This window comes from Saprolegnia diclina (assembly GCF_000281045.1).
Source record: "Saprolegnia diclina VS20 unplaced genomic scaffold supercont1.2, whole genome shotgun sequence".
Lineage (NCBI taxonomy): Eukaryota > Oomycota > Saprolegniomycetes > Saprolegniales > Saprolegniaceae > Saprolegnia > Saprolegnia diclina.
In genome coordinates, this window is record NW_008246069.1 from 1,019,683 (window position 1) to 1,039,826 (window position 20,144).

The following is a 20,144-nucleotide window of genomic DNA, read 5'->3' on the forward strand; positions in this document are numbered from 1 at the left end:
CCATACGACTCGATCGCAACAATCTCGCAGCACAACAATTAGGCAAAAGCTCATTCTGTCTTTTCCCGCATACCCAACATGCAACTCGTCGTGTCGGTCGTGCTCACACTGCTCTCGGCCGCCGCCGTGCGCGATACGATGGCTCACGGCCACTTGGTCGCGCCGCCCGTTCAGTTTGTCGATCCCAACAGCGACCCGACGCGCTTCTGTGCCACCCTCGACGGCCCATCATTGCTGCCTGGCGACACGTACAACAAGAGCCCCGGCGACAACACGGCCGCGTTCACAACGCACTTCAAGGCCAGTCGCTTCAAGACTCTGAAAGACCTCATCGAGTCGCAGCCATCGGGCGGCGAGTGCGGCATCACCAAGCTCGACCCGTCCAAACCCCAAGCGCTCCCGAGCGTCGTCCGATGGCGCCACGGCGACAACGAAGGCTTCACGCCGTCGCACGAAGTACTTGCTTTGTGTGGTGGTTAGCAGCGCCAACTGATCGGTGATTAGGGTCCGTGCGAGCTTTGGTGCGACAACACGCGCGTGTACGACAACGAAAACTGCGCCAAGAACATCGCCGATGGCTCGATGCCCATCGACACGGCCAAGTGCGCGGGCGCCAAGACACTTCGGTTCTTCTGGCTCGCGCTGCACTCGTCGTCGTGGCAAGTCTACAGTACGTGACTACTCCTAGCCATATAGCGGAACGATGGGCTGATGGAAACGACTAGAAAACTGCGTGGCTCTGGATAGCGGTAGTGGTCCAGGTCCCAACCCTAGCCCGTCCAACAACCCGTCGCCATATCCTAGCCCGTCGCCAAGTCCATCGTCGGATCAGCCCTCGCCCAAGCCTACACATTCGCCCAAGCCCACACATTCGCCCAAGCCCACACATTCGCCCAAGCCGACACACGGCCCCAAGCCCACACACGGACCCAAGCCGACGCACGCACCGAGCCCGACGATGCACCCGACGCCAGGTCCGTCGAGTGACAAGGTCGCCTTGTACGGCCAATGCGGTGGGAAGGGCTATTCGGGTCCGACAGCGTGCGTTGCTGGTGCGCAGTGCGATGAGCTGAACCCGCACTACTTCCAGTGCCGGCCCAAGAGCGAGAAGGAAGGCACGGCGGCGGCGTACGGTCAATGCGGCGGCAAGTTTTACGCGGGCCCGACGCAGTGCGGCGACGGCTACGACTGCATCGAACGCAATGCGTACTACCATCAGTGCATGCCCCAAGATGCGTAGATCACTTGCTATTCACGTGTCTTCATGTTGTCGTACAGTATACCGCTGTTTCTCATCATACATTATACCATTTCCACAAACAAGTGTTGCCACACGAAATCGCGGGTGCATTTGACAAAAAATTCGCGCCAGTCCTCGCGTGAGTAGTTCTTGAAGAGGTCCACTTCGTACAAAAATATATATCTACCAAGCTTTCGTTGCGTGTGCTACGACTTACTGTACTGTGCCGTCGGAGCCGTGGCTTTCCGACCATCACAATCTTTGTTGGCAGTTTGGCCCAAAGGAATAGTGATTCGCTTGGTTTGGTCACACGTGTCGACCTACAAGCCTAAGTGCCATCTGCGATTCACGCGTGGCAGCGTAGCAAAATCGGTATCGTCGCAACTGTAAATATGCAGCACGTGTACACCACGGGGCGTCCGGCGGGCGCGTCACCGCTTTCTTTGTCATTGGCGCATCAAGGACGACAATCTGCATGTAGAGGCGTCGGCGGTCAACACGAACAGGTCGCAATGATCCAACAAGATATTTTGTGGTGTCCACCACGGGATGGATCTCTCCGTGCGCAGCTCACTCCCAACGACCAAGTGCTGGTGCCAACTCCCACGCATTCAGGCGTAGCGCTACGTATGCGAAGTCTTTGTGTCATAATGAAGATAACGCGGAACACGTTCATATATATATATAAGATATTTTCGACAACATTGTCTACTTGCAGCACATACAACACGCGCGCTTATTCAAGGAGGCAGCTGTCTTCGAGACGGGCGTACGCCATGACGGCAGCCGCCATGTCGCTGGCACGCAGCAGCGACACCATCGCCGCCGTAAAGCCCAAAGTGGCGTGCAGCGCACCAATGCGGTGGTCTTGGTCGCACATCGTGAGGCGCAGCACCAGTGGTACCTACGCAGCGCAGTGGCTCGCAGTCGAGACGTCAGTGACATCGTACCTGGAGCTCGCAATCGATGAGGCGCTGCACAAGGTACTCGTCGCGAAGCGTATGGGGAAATACGCGTGCGAGCGACGTGCGTGTGAGTCGGAGACTGACGCGGCCGACACAGTGGACAACGTAGCCGTCGTCAACGCTGAGGCATTCCATGCTGTCGCAGATCATGTCAAAGCCTTCGAACGTCGCGGCGTACTGGCGCCACTGGTCAAAGTACGCGGCGTGGCCCATGCGGCCGTGGAACATGACCGACTCGTGCACGAGTCGACAGAGAGCGTCGTGCGTCATTGCATCGTTGCGGGCGAGGCCAAACCGAGCGACGCTAAAGTACTCGCGCGCCACGAGGAGGCTCGAAAAATGGTCTAACGGCCGATGGATGCTGCTGGCGAGGGCGCGGTGCCGGCCTTCGAGGCGCAGCGTCTCAAGCGTGAGCTGTCGGACGTGGTCTTCGAGCGCGCGCGCCGCCGCAATCGCTTTGGCGCGGTACCGCCGCTGGCTGTCGCGGCACTGCTCTTGGCGCGTGGCCATGGCTGCTTTCCCTTCCTTGTCGGTCATCGAACGAGATGTGTAAATGCTCGCAGCTGCGGCGTGACTGATTCCAGTCGCGTGGCGTGACATGTCTCCTGCAATGGTCGCACGTCGCTGCCACCCACGCGTTGACGGTTTCGTTTCGCAGTGATCACGATCTCGACTGCTATGCCGACCAGTCATCGTGTCTTGCCGCTCGTATCACTGCGCAGACGGTCGGTGGGACCAAGGACCTCTCTGAACGAAGAGGCAGGCGGCATCTGGGCGGACGAGGATGTGACTTAACGTGGGCTGACGCCACTCGAGGATCGAGTGGGATGTGCTGTGATCACTTGCCACCCAAGCATAGAGGCTATTAACGTACAGCCCGCGACGGTCGTCGCTTGGCGTTTGTATGCAACCCGGTGCTTCAAGGTACCGCAACGAGTAGCGCCACAAGCAGATGCCTGGTGGTAATTCTTGGTATTCGTGTTGCTATTCTTCTATAGAGCCGTGCAAGAATATATCCCGAAAGATTATGTGGCGTATTCCGGAGCTATTCCCGGCACCACCAACGACACGCAGCGCTGGGGTTGGTACAGCAGCTGCCTCGACGTGCCATCGTCATGTTACGGTACCGAGAGGCTACTTGATCTCGCACCCCAGAACAACAGCACTCAGGCAGCTGGATCCCACTAAACAGTGTTACGAATCAAGAACAATGCCGATACTAGCACCGTCACCACCCGCCAGCAGCAGTGTCAGCAGCGATCACTGCACCCACCCACTGGGGCCGTTTCCAAGAAGTGGACGAGGTTTTCCGCGCAAGTCCGAGCGATCTAGAAGACCAAGATCCAAAAGCAAACACAAGATCCAAGATCCAAGATCCAGGCGCAGAGCAAGCGGGGTCAAGTCATTTCCAAATTGGTAGTCAAATAGCTAGCCTGCCTCTCCCACAACTGGCACGGCGGACACCAACACGGTTATTGCCCCCAAGTACTAGTTCGGACTTGATTTGAGGAACAATGTTGGCAGTAGAAATATACACAATTGAGATGTTATCGAGTGGTTTAATCCCACGCCGAATCGCCGCCCATCCCCACGTCCGTCGACGCGGCAAGCGTCGCCATGTCGATGGGGGCCTTGGTCGCCTTGGACTTTTTCATCTGGACGACGCCCAGCGCACCACTCTCCTTGATCTATCGAAATACACAATGCTATAACACCCGCATTTGCACGCGAGTGACGTACGAATTTGACGCGCTCCTTCTTCTTCTTGCCACGGATAGACTTGTCGTCGACGGGTTTCTCCTCGGTCGGACGCAAGTCTTCCTTGGCGACCTTGGCCTTGGCGGGCTGGTCCGCCTCGTCGACCCTCTTGGCCTTCTTTTCTTTCTTGGCCTTCTTCGCCGGCTCCTCGAGAGCCGCCTCGACAGGTGTCTCGTCCGTCTTCTCAGCCTTCTCAGCCTTTTTGGCCTTTTTGGCCTTCTTGTCGGACTTGGCCTTTTCGTCGGCCTCGAGCTTGCGCTTCTTGCGCTCCTCCGGGTCGGGCTTGGGCGGCGCGACGTAGCTACGAGACACAATTAGATACTTGACTCGGATGGAAAATATGTCGCTAGTCCTACCCGTGGGTCCGCTTCTCGAGCACGCGGTGGCCGTCGCGGATGATGAGCGCTTCAAAGATTCGCTTCATCTTAAAGTTGTACAACTTGTTCTTTTTGTCGGCAGCCTTCTTTTCTAAAAGAGACGATACATCGGGCTCTTGATCTTGACATTGTCGTCGTACCGGCCTCATCCTCGGTCGTGGCGGCTTCGGCGGCGACGCCGCAGAGCGGGTTGCCCTTGAGGTTGAGCTGCTTGAGCTGCTTCAAGCTGCCGAGGTTCTCGAGCCCGTCCCACGTGTCGATCGCATTATGGCATGCATCGAGGATCTTGAGGTTGCCTAAGGAGGTTCATCAGACAATGTGTTTGTATTTGTCATTGGACTATCATACGGTTGTTGGCGAGAGTCGCGGGCAGCGCGGTGAGCCGGTTGTTGGAGATGCGGAGTTCCGAGAGGTCGGCGAGGGCCGCCATATCCGGCAGCGCCTTGAGCTTGTTGTGCGAGCTACAGAGGATCGATGAGAGTGTATCGACGAGCCTGGAGCTCGCGTACATGGAAATCTTGACAAGATTTTTGACTTTGCCGAGGGCCTTTTCGCTGATTTCGCCGATCCGGTTTTGGCTCACAATGAGCGACGTCAATTGCGGCATGGACGGCAGCCAATCGAGCGACGTGATCGCGTTTTTGGTGAGCACGAGCGCCTTGAGCTGCGTGCAGTGGCGGAGGCTCGAGCCCGGCAGCCGCGACAGCTTGTTGTCGCTGAGGTCAAGCGTCACGAGGGCCTTGCAGTAACTCAAGTCGGCGACACCGCTGTCCGTGAGAAGGTTGGACGTGATCTTGAGCTGCGTCAGCGTCATCGCCATCGAGAAGCTAAAGCGCGTGAGTTTGTTGTGCGAGAGGTCGAGCTTCTTGGCCGAGAGACCATCGCATGCGTGCGCGTCCATGGTCTCGACGCCGCGGTGCGTGAGGTCCAGGACTGCCTTGCCACCGAGCACCTCGTCCACCTTGCTCTTGGTGAGCTTCTTGATCTTGGGCTTCTCCGTCGGCGGCGCACTCATGCTGCTCCTTGTTTGGATCCGAGAAAGTGCAATCTCGGGCACCAATCGATGCATCCGCTTGCAAAATAAACTTAACGGCGAAATCGACCTTGAAATCGAACTTTATACGGAAAGCAACTTACGACGCAATCTCATGTCGGCACTATTTCAATGCTCGGGCTACTAGCACCATGGGTACATAATAGTTACCCCTGACTAGCCCTGGGCTACTAGTACCGTCCCAACCTTAGTCCCAACGACGACCTATTCCCTCCACCAAATTGTCATTCAATTGACCCGGCGGGGTCTCTCGTTTAACGAGCTTCCCACGCCCAGCATCCATCCGAGTCGGTACAAAGCGACTCGTGCATAGTACAAGGAAAGGAATCGAATGGGATTCATACGAACTTGATCGTGGCTGGCTACCCATAGGGAGTGTGAAATGGACCCAAGGTTATCTCAGTTCTTGGACCTCGTCAAGCGATGATGCGACGACGCCAAAGAATGGCCGGGGCCAAACACCGTCGAATCAAACAAACCTCCGACGTCCAGACCAGCTTCTTCTTGCGGTACAAGTATAAAAGCTACAGCCAGCGCCCCCCATTCCACTTCATCGGTAACGTCATAAGAGAAGAAAGCAGGACCTTGACAACGACGAGCGTCGTTGTTCCTCGATTTTGATACAAAACAAAAGAATCCGCGGCTTGGGACCGAATCTTTGGCGGTTTGTTGAACTCGCAGAGAGATGCACCGACGGACCAATCAAATGCATTTTGTCCCAATTCACCACCAATCAAATGCGTGAATTCCTTTCGAGTGGGTTGCTGCTGTCATACGCTGCCACGGGACATGAGTTTGACGTCATTTCCCAAGACACCGCGCCATGCTTCGAAGGTTCTCCAAGTCCAACGCGAGCGCGACGAGCCGAACGAGCAACAGCGACCGCTGGAACACCGACGCGGACGACGATGAGCGCATTAGCACCGACTTTGTGCCCCTGACCGACGACGACGAAGCTACAGCGATCGGCGACATCCCAGTCATGCAGCGTCAGGTGTCCTCCATGCCGATGCTCGAGCGGGACGACTCGTCGATTCCGTATTTCAACCGCCAGGCCTCATCGTCGGTGGTCGCCCACGAAATGACTGAGCCCGGCCAAATGTACCGGCACTCGGAGCCCGCCTTTTCATCGACGACCTCCATCCCCCAGTGGAGCAATTCAACTCGACCCAGAGTCGTGACGACCGGACCAGACCTCCTCGCTCTCAGTGCAGCCTTTGGCGAGCGCTCAACTGCACCAACTAAAGCGTCCGAGGCCATGCTGAGCTTGCACGAAGCGTCCGCCAATGCCACCAGTCGACCAGGCGACCTTGTCATTCCGTACAAACCACTGCGCAAGCGCGTAGCCTAATTCGTTTGACATGCATATAACTTAATAACTTTGCAAGAAGTGAGTCGTCGCGGCCCAAGTTCTCGTAGTACCGCGCACACCGGCAGGGTTTTGATTTTGGCCAATGGCCATGTCAAATCGATGCCATTGGCGCATAATCCACCAATGGCATCGACCCAAAGCAATCTTGAAACGATTTTGAACGCGGCAACGGGCAGCATGCACCGCGAGGCCAAAGTCCACTGCCGAGACGAGCACCATGTAGCAGACAACACGACCAATGCGACGGGCCCCGGAAGGCCCACCTCGCACGAGTGCAACCGCGTGGCACCAGAAACCAATGTCGTTTTCGGGCCGTCGACCACGCATCTCGACATCCCCGATGCAACCTTAGATCGACACGAGCAAGGCACCACGCCAGCGGGAAGCGTACCGTTGCCACTGCTGCCAATGCCCCGCGTGTTCACCACCGGACCGGAGCGCATTGATTTTACTTCGACACCGAAGGAGCGTCCAGCTGGAAGCGAACCACAGCCGCCGACATCTACCCACAGTCCCGTCATTACCTACCAACCGCTGCGCCGCGCCACGACCCGCGAGCTTGAGGGCTTCACGTCATGACATAGTATCCTGCTGGGCCAAAAGCTCTGTCCAAGGTGCCGGCATCGGTCGTCTGCCCAATGACCACGTCTTTCTTCCGTCGATCAAGCAAGCACGTGCAGCATGTAGTGTATTTAAATGGTAGGATGATGATGTTGATAGATCGCAAGCGTCGATTACGGGGCAGTGCCATAGAACTTGAGTTGGCAGTCCTCGCCACCTACACCACATTCCTCGCGTTAAAACGGCACGAGACATCGAGGGCGTACCGCTCACAAACGCCGGCTTGTCGGCCGCGATCCACGCCACGTCGAGGGCCTTGCCCGTGTGGGCAGCGAGCGTAAAGAGAGGGATCGAGCTGCGCGAGTCCCAGACCTTGACAGTGCCGTCGTAGCCGGCCGACACAAACTGCGTCTCGGACGCCCATTCGACCGCGCTCACCCACATCTTGTGCGACTGGAACGTCTTCTGCACCAGCGTCGTGCCGGCCTTGGCCGCGCGCGGGTCCCAGAGTCGGATCGCAGTGTCCGGGTGCGCCGTAAGGACCATGCCGTCCTTGTTGACGCTCATGTCCGAGATAGTGCTCGAGCCCGACTAGATCACATTTGCTGAGTTGGAGACACCGTAAACATGCAAAAGCATTATAGGTACCATGGTCTGCTTGCACATTTGGAGCGAGAGATCCCAGAGCTTGATCGAACGGTCCATGGCCGCCGAGTACGCCGCGTGCGACTCGGTCGGGTGGAACGCGACGGCCACGACGCTCGCCGTGTGGCCCGGCAGCACGAGCGTCGCCTCGGCCGTCACAAGGCTCGTCTTGGTGCCCTTGGCCGTCTTTTGCTTCTTCGTGCTCGTGTCCGTCTCGTCCGCCGTCGCCGACCACACGCGCACCGTGTTGTCCCACGACCCCGAGAGCACCTAGCAGTACGATGAGCTTCCAAGGAACGGACACAACAAGCCTACAAACTCGGCTTCGGCGTCAATCGCGACCGTGTCGACACTGTTGAGGTGGCCGACGCCGACGCTGATTGCCGTGAGCGTGTTGCCCGAGAGCTTCCACGTCTTGAGCGTCTGGTCCTTGCTGCCCGTGACAATGAGGTCGCCGTGCATCGCCACCGTCTTGATGACGCTGTCGTGCGCTACAGACCATGCGCTGAGCACGCGCTATCTGCAAAGTGCAAACTGCATACCTTTGGCCTGGGCGACCGGCGCGCCCGCGAGCGTGAAGACGCGGAGGACGCCGTCGTAGCAGCCTGTCGCGACGAAGGCGCCGCTCGTGGCCACGGCGCTGATCCAGTCCGGGTGGTTCTGGCTCGACTTGGCTTCCGGCTCGAGGTGCGCCTCGACGTACTCGAGCTCGAGGACCGCTTCGTCGTTCAGGTTGTGCTGGACCACGTACTTTTCAAGCGACGTGCGCAGAAAGTTGTCGTCAATGAGGAAGTCAAACGGCTTGGGCTCGGCCGTGTTGAGCAGGTGGTTGACGACCTGCGAGAGGCCGGCGCGGGCGAGCTTGATGGGCACCGCGAACGGCGTCTCCGTCACGCGGATCTCCGGGTTCTTGGTCACAAACTTGACACGGATCTACGTGGCGTGCGCTGAGAGCGACCGGCGAGGCCATGGCCACGCGTACCTGGGCGCCTTCGTCTTGCATCGGTATCCGCAGCGGAAAAATGGTTGGTGGAATTTTTCAAAGACCAATCATGTTGCACACTTGAATGGTGTATGACACACTATTTCAAATGCAAGACAACAAAAATAGAATGCCGCATTCTGCGCCAGTAACGATCAAATAGTGTGCATAAAAAGTATCAAGTCGATCTTTGGCTGCGTGTCTCCCACCGACAATAACCACCTCTCACAGTCCCATGGGGCGTAGTCTTGCCGACAGCGCTCTCGGGCTACCTCTGCTCGACGCCCATGACGGCCTCCAACAAGCACCGAACCGCGTTCCGCTACCTCTGGCCAGTGCTCCGCGCCTGCGTCTGGTTCAACGTCAAGCGAGTCCGGCACGATCGCGTCTTTCGCGCCGACCTACCACTGCCAAGTTAGCGATTGCCGCCAAGGCGGTGCGTGTCGCTCAATGCACTTGCGTCACAGCCTCGTTCACGAGCCCGAGCAGCCTGCTCGTCGTCGGCTTCTCCGGTTCGTCGCCCAACACGAGTGGCCGCGCCAGCACTTTGGCCCGCGGATCGCGCTTCTGCCTCCGCCAGCTTAGATCAAGGTCCTCCACCGAGTGTGCTACATCGAAGAAAGTCCGACATTTTTATTTAGCATTTTTCCATCGGAATAGATAACCCATTTCAACCACCACCTCGACGACACTGCGTACTGGACACGGTCGATGGATCGATGAATCGACGGCATGTAGCGAAGCACATACGCGCAGTTGGTCGCATTGCTGGGTTTAGTCGAGGTTTAGTCAATCGGACGCGTACAGGGACACAATGTGCTTGTGGGCCACGAGAATCGACTGCGACGGTGTTACAAGGATCGAGTCGCCGTCGTACTCCATGCTGCCACGACTAAAGACGGCGCCCGACTGCGTGCAGTACAATGTCAGAGTCTTCTCCAAGCACACAGCAATGTAGCCGCCCGCGACAAATTCGGGGTTGAAGAGGCGCGTGGTCGTCGGCACGGCAAACGTCTGCACGGGCGCCTTGGGCTGCCGCGTGTCGACGAGGAAGAGTTGTCCGTCAAAGCCCGAGGTGAGGAGCTGCGTTTCTCGCTGTGGGTGCCACCGAACACTAAATTCGCATCATGGTATCAGATCCCAGTTTCTAGTCCTCGCACGGAGTACTACCAGTTGACGGCCTGCGTGTGGAGCTCGGCGAGAGCGAGCGGCGCAGCTGCAGGCGACCGCGTATCGCGAATGTACACGGCGCGGTCGTTGCCACAAGATGCAAAGACATTCCGGTCGTGACGGGCAAGCCGGACGCATTTGACGACCCCTGCATGGTCTTGATACGTGGCTTCCCTAAAAAACAGCAATTTTGAGGAAAAATGGTATCCAGAATGGCTCAACGTACGTTTGAACGATGCCCGCAGGCGTCAACCGACTCAACACGACTGATTGGTCTTTGGAACTCGTGACGAGTCGTGCGTCGACTTGGCTATCGTGCGATAGGTCGAGGCTGAAGATGCCGCTTCGGTGCAACTCGTTGGTGGCAGTGACCTCCTTGGGGCACCCGTCGTTGCTATTCGTTTGGTGGAGGTCCCAGACTTTGACGTACGAGTCATTGGACGCGGTCACCAATAGCGAGGCCGACGCCGTCGCGAAGAGCCGAACGCTCGACACCCACCCACCGTGGGCGCGGAACGACTGCAACGGCGCGGCACCGGACGCGACGACGTCGGCACCGTAGACAGACACGAAGCCGAGGTGCCCACCGGTTGCGAGAAGGCCCGGTGTGCTCATGTCCATTGAGTAAATCTTCTTGAGATGTGCGTCCATGCGGTCGTGCGCCGCCACTGTCTGAAAGACCAGGGTCGCGGTCGATGATGCCGACGCGTCACCTTGCCGTGCCGCGTTCGGTGCTAGCGAACACATGTACTTGTGCACGCTCGAGTCTTCGTACGTGGCCTGTGGCGACGGCGGCGGCGACGGCGACGGCTCATTGACGGACGACGCCCCCGGCAGCGTGCGACGGCGCAGTGCGTACGTTCGCGTTGGTAGCGCGGGAGCCGTTGGCGGTCGCTTGCGCGCCGGCTTGGCTGGCACCACCTTGGCGGCGTCGCGAAGGCTCGTCTTGGTCGAGGCGAGACCGAGCGTCGCGAGGTAGGCGGCGTTTTGCTGCATCTTGAGAAGTCGCTGCTTCTCGTACGCGCACACGGCGCTGTGGTTCCTTGTTGCCACCTGCATATAGTGTTGCTGTACAGGCGAGAGGATCGAGAGGGCATTGGGGTGTTACCTGTGGAGCGGAATCTAACGTCGCCGTCTCGTCGTCCTCGCTGTAGTCGGCATCGTCGCTGTCGCCCGACGTGGTCGACGAAGCCGATGCTTCGGACGAAACGTCACTGGGTAGCTCGGCAAGCTCGGCTCGTGAAGCTCGCTTGGCCTTGGCCATGGGCGAAGGCTGCAATGGTAGCTTGGCGCTGGCCTTGCTTGTCGTCATGCCTCTTTTGCCTCGCGGCGCAGCCAAAGCCGCTTGGGACGCAGCGCTGCGAAGTCGCTCTGCAAGGACTGCATGGTTCGCCGGTGTGGGCTTTGGTGCAGACAAGGTGCGCAAGCGAATCGGCGGCTTGGCCTTGGCGACGTCGCCGGTGGTGTTCATGTTCCTCAAGGCAAAAATATAGTCTAAAACCACACCACTCCACAGCCTAAAACCACGCAGGCGCGCGCTTATGCCATGCATAATGGCGTGCATTTAGTCGTTGTGTTGGCCAATGAGCGAGGGTTCCCGGGAAATTAAAAACACAATGACGAGATTAAAATTATTTTCGCGGAGACTCAAGCTTGCAACCTATGGCGAATTCTTGAAAACAATTAAAATGCCATTCGAACAATTGTTTTATTCTACTTCGCGGAACATATCTTGACGTTTGTATGCTGAATCGACACCCGATTTAAAATAAACTCCCTCCGAAACGACTACGATCGACTAACTAACGACCGAGCCATATCTTTCACAACATCGATTTCCGCAGGATGGGTCTCCGACGCTACCGCCGGACGCTGCAAGCCACGACGCTACTCGGCACGGTGGGCGGCGTCGTCGTCGCCTACTACGGCATCACGCTCAGCGCGCTCGTGCAGGCGGCGGCGCCGGGCGGCGCGAGGCTCGCCGTCGCGGCCATCGCGCTCGCCACGATCGGATGCCTCTACTCGTGCGCGAGCATGCTTGGCTTTTGCGGCTCGACGGCCAAGCACGAGCGTATCCGGTGCCTCATGGTCTACTTTTACGCGACGATCATCGTGAGCGTCCTCCTCGTGCTCTTCACGTACATGGCCCTCGCCGCGCCGTCGGCAATCGCCAACTGGCTGCGACTGCACTGGTCGGTGCTCGGGCTCGAAGGCCACGCGTGCTGCCAAACCTACGACGGTGCCATTACGTACGCCGTCGACCTTATATGACGCGGCGTCGACATCTCTATGTAGATACCTGAGCCATCGGTTCACAACGCTCGGTGGACTCGCAGCGGCCTCGATCGCTTGCATGTTTGTCTCGCTCTACTGCGTCATCAAGATCGTGACCGTACCCATCGTCATGCGCGACATCCTCTCCGTGATCAACGTCATCTTCGTCTTCCTTGGCCTCGGTAGCCGCCGCCATCTTCACCTCGTCACTCTCATATCTATCTTGCATATAGCCACCTTTGGCTACGGACTCTACATGATGGCCCACGAGGCGCTCGACGCTGGCGAGGACTGGATCGCGTCCATCTTTACAGCCATTGGCGTGGCTGTGTTCGTGCTCGCCACGCTCGGGCTCGTCGGCGCCAAGGCGAAAAGCCGGTCGCTCCTTCTTGCTGTACGTACTCGTCGTACAGTAGTAGGGAGTCCGATGCATGCTGTTAGTACGCGGTCGGCGTCGTGCTCTGTCTTGCGGTGCTGCTCGCAAGCGCGATCTTGGCCTTTGTCGCCGCGTCGCACCTCGCCACGTCGTATGAGCTCACCCACGACGCCGGTGACATTGCGTGTACCGCCCGGCTTTACGGCTGCTCCAACTGCACCGGGGACGTCATGTGCCTTGGCGCCCAGCGACGTCGCCCGACCTTGGGTTTGCAAATACATGTGCGTCGACATGCTCATAACGTGTCGTCCTAGACGTGTGGCAAGCATGCAATGCGTCGAGCTCGGCGCCGTGTCTGCGCTTCACGACGGTGCTCTTCCCGATGCCGTCGCAGGTGTCGGTGCCGTCGCCCTTGTACAACCAAATGGCCCCGTGCGGGCACTGCCCCGAGTGGCCATCGACCGAAGTTGCGTCCTACATGCAACGCAGCCTCGAGTTGCTTGGGATTCTGTGTTTGGTCAACTGGCTGTTTCTAGTCATTGCGCTTGTCGCCGCGCTTATCCTCCGACGCAGCCTCGAGGGGTACCAGACCGAGTCCATCTAAATATCAAGAGTACTATGATGACAATATGTGCATGCTATGTCTACGTCTTTTATACATCCTACGAGCTACATCTTCAACTAGGCGAGAAACTCACACACGTACGGCGCGGCGAGGCTGCTCACGAGGCCCCGGCACGCGTCGAGCGACGCGTGGGGCACCTCGACGCCGTTGACGCGCGTAAGCGACCACGTCGGCAGCACTTGGTGTGTGTTGTGCAAGAGCACGAGCTTGGCGTGCACTGCGTCGTACTGGAACGAGTACTCGGTGAGCGATGTTAGCGTCAGCGCGCTCCGGTTGTCCAAAATGGCGGGCACCGGCGCCTCGAGGCGCTCAAACGCGGGGCCGTCCAGTGCCGCGTCACGAGCAGCAAATGCGACTTGGGCCGAGTACCGGGCCGCCGCTTCGTTGTCGACCGCGAGCGCGAGGTCTTTGGCGACGTTGTCGTGGGCGGCCTGGAGCGCCGACAGCTGAGCCGTCAACGCCGCGACCTGCGCCGCCAAGTCGAGTTCGACGCACGATTCAGGTGCGTGCGGCTCGTCGACGACCGGCTCGGCTTCGGGCTCGGACGCTACTTCGGGCTGCTCCACACTCGTTTCAACTTCGGGCGACTCGGGCAACGTCGTTGCCTCGACGACTTCGGGGGCGTTGGCCTCGGGGTGCGTGGCTTCGGCCGAGATAGCGCGCTGGGCAGCAACCGGCGGCACGACGACCGCCTCGACGATGTCTTCCACGGCAGCAACGACGACCGGAGCATCGACAAGCACCGGTGCTTCAACAACGGCGACTGCCTCTTCGACAACAACGACCGCCTCTTCGACTGCCACCGGAGCCTCCTCGACAGATGCAACCGCAACGACCGGCTCGGGTTCCGTGTCGACAACCGTCACGGGCACTTCAACGGCGGCGAGAGGCTCGGGTGTCGCAACGACCACGGGCGCATCGACAACGGCGACGGGCTCGGGCGTGACCTCCTCGACACCTGGCTTGGGGGCAGCGACAATGGGCGCCGAGCGGGGCAACACGGCGGGAGCGGGTTCCGACTTGTGCAAAAAAGCGCTGATCTTGCTCGGCGTCGGGGCCTTTGTGAGGAACGCCGCAAGCTTGTTGGATCGGGGCTTGGGTTCAGGTACGACCGGCGTCGATTCGACGACTACCGATGCTTCGTCAACGACGACCGGAGCCTCTTCAACGACGACCGGAGCCTCTTCAACGACCACAGGGGTCTCAACCGGGGCCGACTCGACAGCTACCGGGGCCGCTTCCACCACCACCGGGGTCTCAACGATGGCCTCATCGACAACGACCGGAACTTCCTCAACAACGACCGGGGCCTTGGCGACAGTCTCGGGGGCCTCGGGGACCTCAGCCACTGGTGCCGTCATCTTGGTGACAACCGGGACAACGGGTGTTTCGGCGATGTGGACCACCGGTGCAGATTCCGGCACCGGAGCAACGACATCGACGACCGAGGCGACGACGTCCACGACCGGGGCGACGACTTCGGGCGCGTCAACGTGGGCAGGCACGGCTTCGACGGCTTCGACAAGAACATCCTCAACCTTGAGGGGCTCTTCGACAACCGTGGCCACGGCCTCGACAGATGCAGCGATTGCAGGCACCTCAGCGACAGCGGGAGCTTCCTCAACGACAGGTGCGACGACGACTTCGACAACCGGGGTACTGGACACAGCAGGTTCGACCACCGTCGGCACCGGGGCAGGCACGGGCTCCTTGTGCAAGAAGGCCGTGAGCTTGTTGGGCGTCGGAGCCTTCGAGAGGAACGCCGACAGGCGCGATGCCCCCGACGACGAGGCCGGGGTCACGGGTTCGGACACGACGGGCGTCATCGGCAATTCACGGGCAACAACGGGGGCGGGCTCGGCGATGATGATGGTCGCCGCCTTGACTTCCTCCACCGCCGACACGACGTCGGCAACGACAACAGCAGGTTCCTCGACAGGCGGTGCTTCGACGACGATGGCAGCAATTTCGACGGGTTCCGAGACCGCCGGTGTTTCGACGACCGTCTCGGTGATCTTGGGCGCGACAGCGGCGGCGATAGCTTCGTCGACCGACTTGAGGGCGGCGACGACGGGTGTAGCCACGACGTCGACCACAGACTCGGCAACGGCATCAGCAACGACCGGAGCCGAGGACGTCGCAACTTCTTCCACAGCGGGGACAGGCACGTCAGCCTCGATGGGCGCAGCGACCTCTTCCACAACGGGTGCCGCAACGACCTCAACCACGGGCTCGACGGTAACCTCGACAGCGGCTACGGCAGCCTCGACGACCGTCGTCGGGGCGTCGACAACGGGCGACGGAATCGAGCGAGCAACTTCGGGGACGTCGTCCTTGGTGGCCGACACAGACTGCGTAAAGCTCGCCAACTTGCTCACCGGCGGCGGGCCGCTCGAGAGGAAGGCCGCCAACTTGTTGGTCGAAGCCGGGGCAGGAGCTGCCACCACGGGCACCTCGGGCGCCACTTCTACCTCGACGGGGATGTCAGTCGGCGCGTCGACGACGGCCGCCGTCGGCTCTTCGACCGGCGCAGGCGTCTCGGTCACCACCTCGGTCGTCTCGGTCGTCGGCGTTGGGCCGTGCGTCGCCGTGAGGTACGCGGCGAGCTTGCCCGTCGTGCGCAGCTTGCGGTGGAATGGCGACACCGGTTCGAGGGCCTCCGGCTCGGGCTTGGGGGACGTCGTCGAGCGAAGCTGAACCTTCTCAGTGAAACCCGACATAGCGATCGCCTCTTCAATTGTATCGGTGGGCTCCTGCGGCGCACGCAGCGGCGTGATCTCATGCGGCGCCGGCGGCGGCGTCTGGCTCAGAAAGGACGAGAGGCGGTTCACGGGCTTGGGCGCCGGCTGCGGCGCTACTTCCACTACTGGCGCAACAGTCTCGGCGACCACCGGTGCGACGGTCTCGGCGACCGGCGGCGAGGCCACGGTAGGCGTTGCGCTGGCGCTGCTCTCGGGTGTCGTGCTCGGGCGGTTGTCGTCAAGTGGCGTCTGCGCCGGCGACGGGTCCGAGACCACAGACGTCCGCACGTCCTTGGCAGGTGTCGCGGGCGCCTTGTGCGAAATCGCACTCAGAAAAGACGAGAGACGGCTCCCGCGCTTGGCGCCACCGCTCAGCGACGACTTGCGATCTTCGTCGTCATTGGAGGACGATGACGTTTTCTTGCCAAACATGGAGGTGAGCTTGGAGACGCGGCTCGCCGCCTTCTCGGGTTCACGGCGCGCGCGCGGCGACGGGATTGGGATCTCGGCGCCGTTGCGGTACTTGTGGTACAGGACGCTGAGCGTCTTGAGGACCGCGGCTTGGTCCTTCTCGTCGAGGAGCTGCGCCGACGTAAAGAGCTCGTTGACGCGCGCGTCGTCGCGTGCCCAGCGCAGAAAGAGCGAGATGCTCTCGAGCGCGTGGAACGTGCGGTGCTTCTCGAGCGGCCGGACCTTGATGACAGACGTGTTGGCGAGGGCGTTGGCGAGAAGGCAGAGCACGCGGCCGTCGCGGAGGTACAAGCAGAGGTTGTCGACGGCCTCTGGCGTCGGCGCCTCGCTCGTCTCGCGCTCGATCCACGCCATCGCGCTGCTGACGTCCAGCACTCCGGGCGCCATCGAGTTGTTACTGCGCCGGTGAAATATGCAAAGTCATTCGCGGGCGACATGCCTCTGCGTCATGATCCGGATACCAAGATATGTCGTCCGCCAATCAGAAAAGAGGACGAGGGGTGTCGCCACCGCCAGCTAAACGCACGCAACTTGCCACGAAGAGGAGGAGCGGCGACCGACCATGCCACGCAGCGCAGAAGGCGGTGCTGCTACGTGGCCGTCAAGACGAAGACCGAGAAGGACACGTAGCAGTGCAATCGCTTCGTAACGCAGGGCGCCGCGTCGTGCATTGTACAATGCAGTTGAAGCGAGTTGTATCAGTATCAGCACGGTGCCGCAGAATGACCAAGGCCAAGGGGTATAAAGTGAAGGGTTCTCATCCTGCCTTGACTGAGGCCGGGCGTTGAACATGTCGTGGGCGACGCATAGACGAGGACGGTATAGCAATCGACTGAAAGTGGAGCGAATTAGTACATGGAGACAGCACGTTGTAATCTCGCATAAATTGCACCGTCGCAGTCGACAGCCTACACGACCACACGCGCCGATGATGGCCATTACCGCAGTAACGTTGTGCACAGACGCGCAGGTCACACAGGTCGTGCTTGGGTGTCGCGTTTGCGGCGTGCTGTCGAGGCTGGGTGCTGGAGGCATGCAAAGTGGCGTGCGTCTAGCCCTATACGATGGCGTGTCCAGCAACCGGATAGCCCGCGCGTTGCATTTTTATGGCCAGTTGCGATCGTCAGGCATCCGAACGTCTTGGCTGCTATCTGCCTCATGCGCCCATCGCCTCTGCAAATCCAAAGCTCCTTGCAACTGCTCAAAGAAAAATACACTGCATTTCGTACAGTACATGGCGACACCGACCGTGTGGACGTGGACAAGGGCGGCTTTACCACACTCCGAGAGACTTTTGCTTTAGCCGAAAGCGGCAACCCTAAGCTCGTCCAGTGCATTTGAGAGACGGAGTCCAATTCGAGTCTTGCCCAAGTACCGGTATGATAGGGACGGTCGCCACGATTTCGGCTTAAGCCAACGACGGAATCCAACCTCGCACGCTCGTGGTGGCATCAACAAGAGACCTTTTCGACGCTGCGTCCGTCCTTGGGCTCCACACGTCTAGTGCTACGGCTCGACATACAGGAATGAAGGGTGCTTTGGACAGCGACAAGGAGATTCAAATAACAATAGATAAGCGAGCTGGAGCGAGGATCGGTACTCAGCGGCAGCCGCGCCAAGTCGTGTGCAGCATGTGTTCCTTGGCGTGCTCGTGGCGGAGCTCCGGGTCATGAATCGCGTGGTGCTGCAGCGTGTGCGAGACGCCGGCGACGACCATCGTGGCGAGGACGCTCGGACAGACTGTATGGAGGACGCACTGCGCGACGGCGGACAAGGGCATAATGTTGAAAACGTTCAAGCAGGAAAAGGCAAAGTGGCTTGTGGTCGAAGAGGACTCAGCTAAGAAGACATGGGCGCTTCTATGGCCAACTGCGTGTGGCCATGCGAGGAGCACAAGGCCGCGCCCGTAGAATTGGGTGCGTCCATCTGCAACGTCAACGATCCGAACCAGATACGCGAAGCCGTGGCCAGCTTCAACTTGGCGCTAAGATCTGACCACGGAATCTCGTCCGACCGACGCCCAAGTTCACCAACGCATTCGTGTGTGCCGTAGCTGTCAGCTATGCGCAAAAGACCGAGACCAATTTGTCCCTAGCACGAACCTAAGCTAACGACAACGTGCAAGGGCAAAAATCCACAGAAAAATCAAATAAATTAGCAAAACCGCCTCGATCGTCGGGCACTGCTAGTTGTAGCACTGTTGGCTACCGGCAGCCCCGCCACGTGGTGTGGTGCGTGTGTTCCTTGAGCGCTTGCGCGCGCTTGGCAGCGTCCTCCGCGCTGTGGTTGGTGTTGGTATTGTTATTGTCGCCCGGTGCGTGGACGGCAGCGGCGACCGTATTTACGACGAGAGACGTGAGCGCGGTGGGGCAGACCGTGTGCAAGTGGCACTGGGCGGCAGGCTGCAGCGGCATCGTGCTGGGAAGTTGGCGAGTTGGAAAATGGCGAGTACCCTGAAGGGTTATTATCCCCTGAAGCTGTTGGCGCTCGTATTTTAAAGAATAAAATGAATGTTGTGGATACAAATGTCAAGTGGTGTGAATTGTAATGCAACCATTAGTCACGGCCGCGGGAAAGTTATTGCGGCTCGGGGCACGACCGACGATGGGTACTCGTCCGTCGCCTGGTCGGTTCGATATTTGGCCTTGAAGATGCCGCAGGTGCGTGGGGTACTTCAAGGCGCGGACCTCGGATTCTACACGAGCGCGTCAAGGGCAAACCTCACGCGCCACCAACACGGCAGCGAGTAGAAAGTCTAGTTAGTACAATCAAATTGGCGAGTACCGCATGATTTGTACGTGGCGCTCCTGCGTCACCGCACGCGTGTCCAAAGATCGATCCATCATCAGTCCATCCAGACGTGCCGGGCTCTTGATGGCTGTTTATGCTTGGGGTGGCAAGCGACGAAATACTACAAGGTAAGCCGTTTGAGCTCACCTGCACGGATGGTCAAGCTGGCCAGCCACCTTTGCCAGACAGTACAAGTGCGGAAGGAGACACTGCCTGGCTCAATACAGTGTATGAATGTATACGTGGCGCGGCGTGGTGATGCCAAGGGCATCAACTTACGCATCTCCGTGAAGTCGACGTTGGAACGTGATTTCTTGTTTATATACAATAGAATAGATTAAGGATACGCGGAAACGTGCGTGGAAGAGCATTTAGCGGCACCCGCGCCACGTTGTGTGGGCCATGTGCTCGCGCAGGTGCGCTTGCGTGGCCTTGGAGTGTGGCTTGTCCGACGCCGGGTGCAAGCTGTTGGAGACGCCGGCGATGACAAGCGAGGTGACGACGCTGGGGCAGACCGTGTGGAGGAGGCATTGGGCGGCCGTTGTCAGAGGCATTATTGTAGTGGTTTGTTTGGCAGTGCGAACGATTGAAAATGAACCAACGGCGAGTCTCAAGATCGCACCTGTGATGTGGCGCAGTCGATAGGTTCAAAGCATACGATTGGCGAATCGAAGAAACCTCTCAGCCAATCATGCGTGGCCAAGGAGGTGGCATCACCGCCTGTCGCGTGTGGCCACATCGGC

At 59.3% G+C, this 20,144-nt stretch overlaps 9 protein-coding genes across 10 annotated transcripts; 3 read left to right on the plus strand and 6 right to left on the minus strand.

Annotated features, from left to right (window-relative positions):
- Window positions 1–78: 78 nt before the first annotated feature.
- On the plus strand, window positions 79–1,296 carry SDRG_00948 (hypothetical protein; the record flags this gene model as incomplete). Its single annotated transcript, XM_008606454.1, has 3 exons — window positions 79–456; window positions 505–670; window positions 726–1,296. 3 exons carry the CDS (start codon window positions 79–81, stop codon window positions 1,238–1,240), a joined length of 1,059 nt encoding a protein of 352 aa, XP_008604676.1. The 3' UTR covers window positions 1,241–1,296.
- A 680-nt stretch (window positions 1,297–1,976) lies between these two features.
- SDRG_00949 (hypothetical protein) lies at window positions 1,977–2,765 on the minus strand (the record flags this gene model as incomplete). Its single annotated transcript, XM_008606455.1, has 2 exons — window positions 2,191–2,765; window positions 1,977–2,144 (listed from the first exon to the last, which is right to left on the minus strand). The coding sequence occupies exons 1-2, from the start codon at window positions 2,740–2,742 to the stop codon at window positions 1,977–1,979; spliced, it is 720 nt and encodes a 239-aa protein (XP_008604677.1). The 5' UTR covers window positions 2,743–2,765.
- A 927-nt stretch (window positions 2,766–3,692) lies between these two features.
- On the minus strand, window positions 3,693–5,413 carry SDRG_00950 (hypothetical protein). The gene is made up of 6 exons (XM_008606456.1): window positions 4,850–5,413; window positions 4,689–4,801; window positions 4,481–4,636; window positions 4,320–4,431; window positions 3,946–4,264; window positions 3,693–3,893 (listed from the first exon to the last, which is right to left on the minus strand). The coding sequence occupies exons 1-6, from the start codon at window positions 5,407–5,409 to the stop codon at window positions 3,765–3,767; spliced, it is 1,389 nt and encodes a 462-aa protein (XP_008604678.1). The 5' UTR covers window positions 5,410–5,413; the 3' UTR covers window positions 3,693–3,764.
- Window positions 5,414–6,177: 764 nt separating this feature from the next.
- SDRG_00951 (hypothetical protein) lies at window positions 6,178–6,820 on the plus strand. Its single transcript, XM_008606457.1, has one exon. The coding sequence runs from the start codon at window positions 6,218–6,220 to the stop codon at window positions 6,743–6,745; it is 528 nt and encodes a 175-aa protein (XP_008604679.1). The 5' UTR covers window positions 6,178–6,217; the 3' UTR covers window positions 6,746–6,820.
- A 601-nt stretch (window positions 6,821–7,421) lies between these two features.
- Window positions 7,422–9,005, minus strand: SDRG_00952 (hypothetical protein). The gene is made up of 6 exons (XM_008606458.1): window positions 8,955–9,005; window positions 8,515–8,905; window positions 8,288–8,463; window positions 7,976–8,242; window positions 7,594–7,918; window positions 7,422–7,544 (listed from the first exon to the last, which is right to left on the minus strand). The coding sequence occupies exons 1-6, from the start codon at window positions 8,973–8,975 to the stop codon at window positions 7,501–7,503; spliced, it is 1,224 nt and encodes a 407-aa protein (XP_008604680.1). The 5' UTR covers window positions 8,976–9,005; the 3' UTR covers window positions 7,422–7,500.
- Window positions 9,006–9,572: 567 nt separating this feature from the next.
- On the minus strand, window positions 9,573–11,600 carry SDRG_00953 (hypothetical protein). The gene is made up of 4 exons (XM_008606459.1): window positions 11,233–11,600; window positions 10,351–11,177; window positions 10,125–10,298; window positions 9,573–10,068 (listed from the first exon to the last, which is right to left on the minus strand). Exons 1-4 carry the CDS (start codon window positions 11,593–11,595, stop codon window positions 9,744–9,746), a joined length of 1,689 nt encoding a protein of 562 aa, XP_008604681.1. The 5' UTR covers window positions 11,596–11,600; the 3' UTR covers window positions 9,573–9,743.
- Window positions 11,601–11,933: 333 nt separating this feature from the next.
- On the plus strand, window positions 11,934–13,410 carry SDRG_00954 (hypothetical protein). Its single transcript, XM_008606460.1, has 5 exons — window positions 11,934–12,373; window positions 12,420–12,580; window positions 12,632–12,792; window positions 12,840–13,041; window positions 13,089–13,410. The coding sequence occupies exons 1-5, from the start codon at window positions 11,970–11,972 to the stop codon at window positions 13,376–13,378; spliced, it is 1,218 nt and encodes a 405-aa protein (XP_008604682.1). The 5' UTR covers window positions 11,934–11,969; the 3' UTR covers window positions 13,379–13,410.
- On the minus strand, window positions 13,370–17,796 carry SDRG_00955 (the record flags this gene model as incomplete). Of its 2 annotated transcripts, XM_008606461.1 has the most annotated exons (2): window positions 14,581–17,796; window positions 13,370–14,559 (listed from the first exon to the last, which is right to left on the minus strand). In XM_008606461.1, the coding sequence occupies exons 1-2, from the start codon at window positions 16,996–16,998 to the stop codon at window positions 13,456–13,458; spliced, it is 3,522 nt and encodes a 1,173-aa protein (XP_008604683.1). In that variant the 5' UTR covers window positions 16,999–17,796. The 2 variants fall into 2 exon arrangements, with proteins under 2 accessions (XP_008604683.1, XP_008604684.1); XM_008606462.1 differs by having other exon boundaries at window positions 13,456–16,998.
- A 415-nt stretch (window positions 17,797–18,211) lies between these two features.
- Window positions 18,212–19,025, minus strand: SDRG_00956 (hypothetical protein; the record flags this gene model as incomplete). Its single annotated transcript, XM_008606463.1, has 2 exons — window positions 18,212–18,470; window positions 18,820–19,025. The coding sequence occupies 2 exons, from the start codon at window positions 19,023–19,025 to the stop codon at window positions 18,212–18,214; spliced, it is 465 nt and encodes a 154-aa protein (XP_008604685.1).
- Window positions 19,026–20,144: the final 1,119 nt, after the last annotated feature.

Coding starts and splice junctions, on each gene's coding strand:
- SDRG_00952 (XM_008606458.1), bottom strand. CDS start 8,975: ATGCAAGACGAAGGCGCCCAG. Junction 8,906..8,954: donor TGCAAGACGAAGGCGCCCAG/GTACGCGTGGCC, acceptor CACGCCACGTAG/ATCCGTGTCAAGTTTGTGAC. Junction 7,545..7,593: donor CAAGCCGGCGTTTGTGAGCG/GTACGCCCTCGA, acceptor AATGTGGTGTAG/GTGGCGAGGACTGCCAACTC.
- SDRG_00953 (XM_008606459.1), bottom strand. CDS start 11,595: ATGAACACCACCGGCGACGTCGCCAAGGCCAAGCCGCCGATTCGCTTG. Junction 11,178..11,232: donor CGTTAGATTCCGCTCCACAG/GTAACACCCCAA, acceptor CACTATATGCAG/GTGGCAACAAGGAACCACAG. Junction 10,069..10,124: donor CACACGCAGGCCGTCAACTG/GTAGTACTCCGT, acceptor ATGCGAATTTAG/TGTTCGGTGGCACCCACAGC.
- SDRG_00951 (XM_008606457.1), top strand. CDS start 6,218: ATGCTTCGAAGGTTCTCCAAGTCCAACGCGAGCGCGACGAGCCGAACG.
- SDRG_00954 (XM_008606460.1), top strand. CDS start 11,970: ATGGGTCTCCGACGCTACCGCCGGACGCTGCAAGCCACGACGCTACTC. Junction 12,374..12,419: donor ACCTACGACGGTGCCATTAC/GTACGCCGTCGA, acceptor ATCTCTATGTAG/ATACCTGAGCCATCGGTTCA. Junction 12,793..12,839: donor GCCGGTCGCTCCTTCTTGCT/GTACGTACTCGT, acceptor GCATGCTGTTAG/TACGCGGTCGGCGTCGTGCT.
- SDRG_00950 (XM_008606456.1), bottom strand. CDS start 5,409: ATGCATCGATTGGTGCCCGAGATTGCACTTTCTCGGATCCAAACAAGG. Junction 4,802..4,849: donor AATCTTGTCAAGATTTCCAT/GTACGCGAGCTC, acceptor GATCCTCTGTAG/CTCGCACAACAAGCTCAAGG. Junction 4,265..4,319: donor CTCGAGAAGCGGACCCACGG/GTAGGACTAGCG, acceptor TGTGTCTCGTAG/CTACGTCGCGCCGCCCAAGC.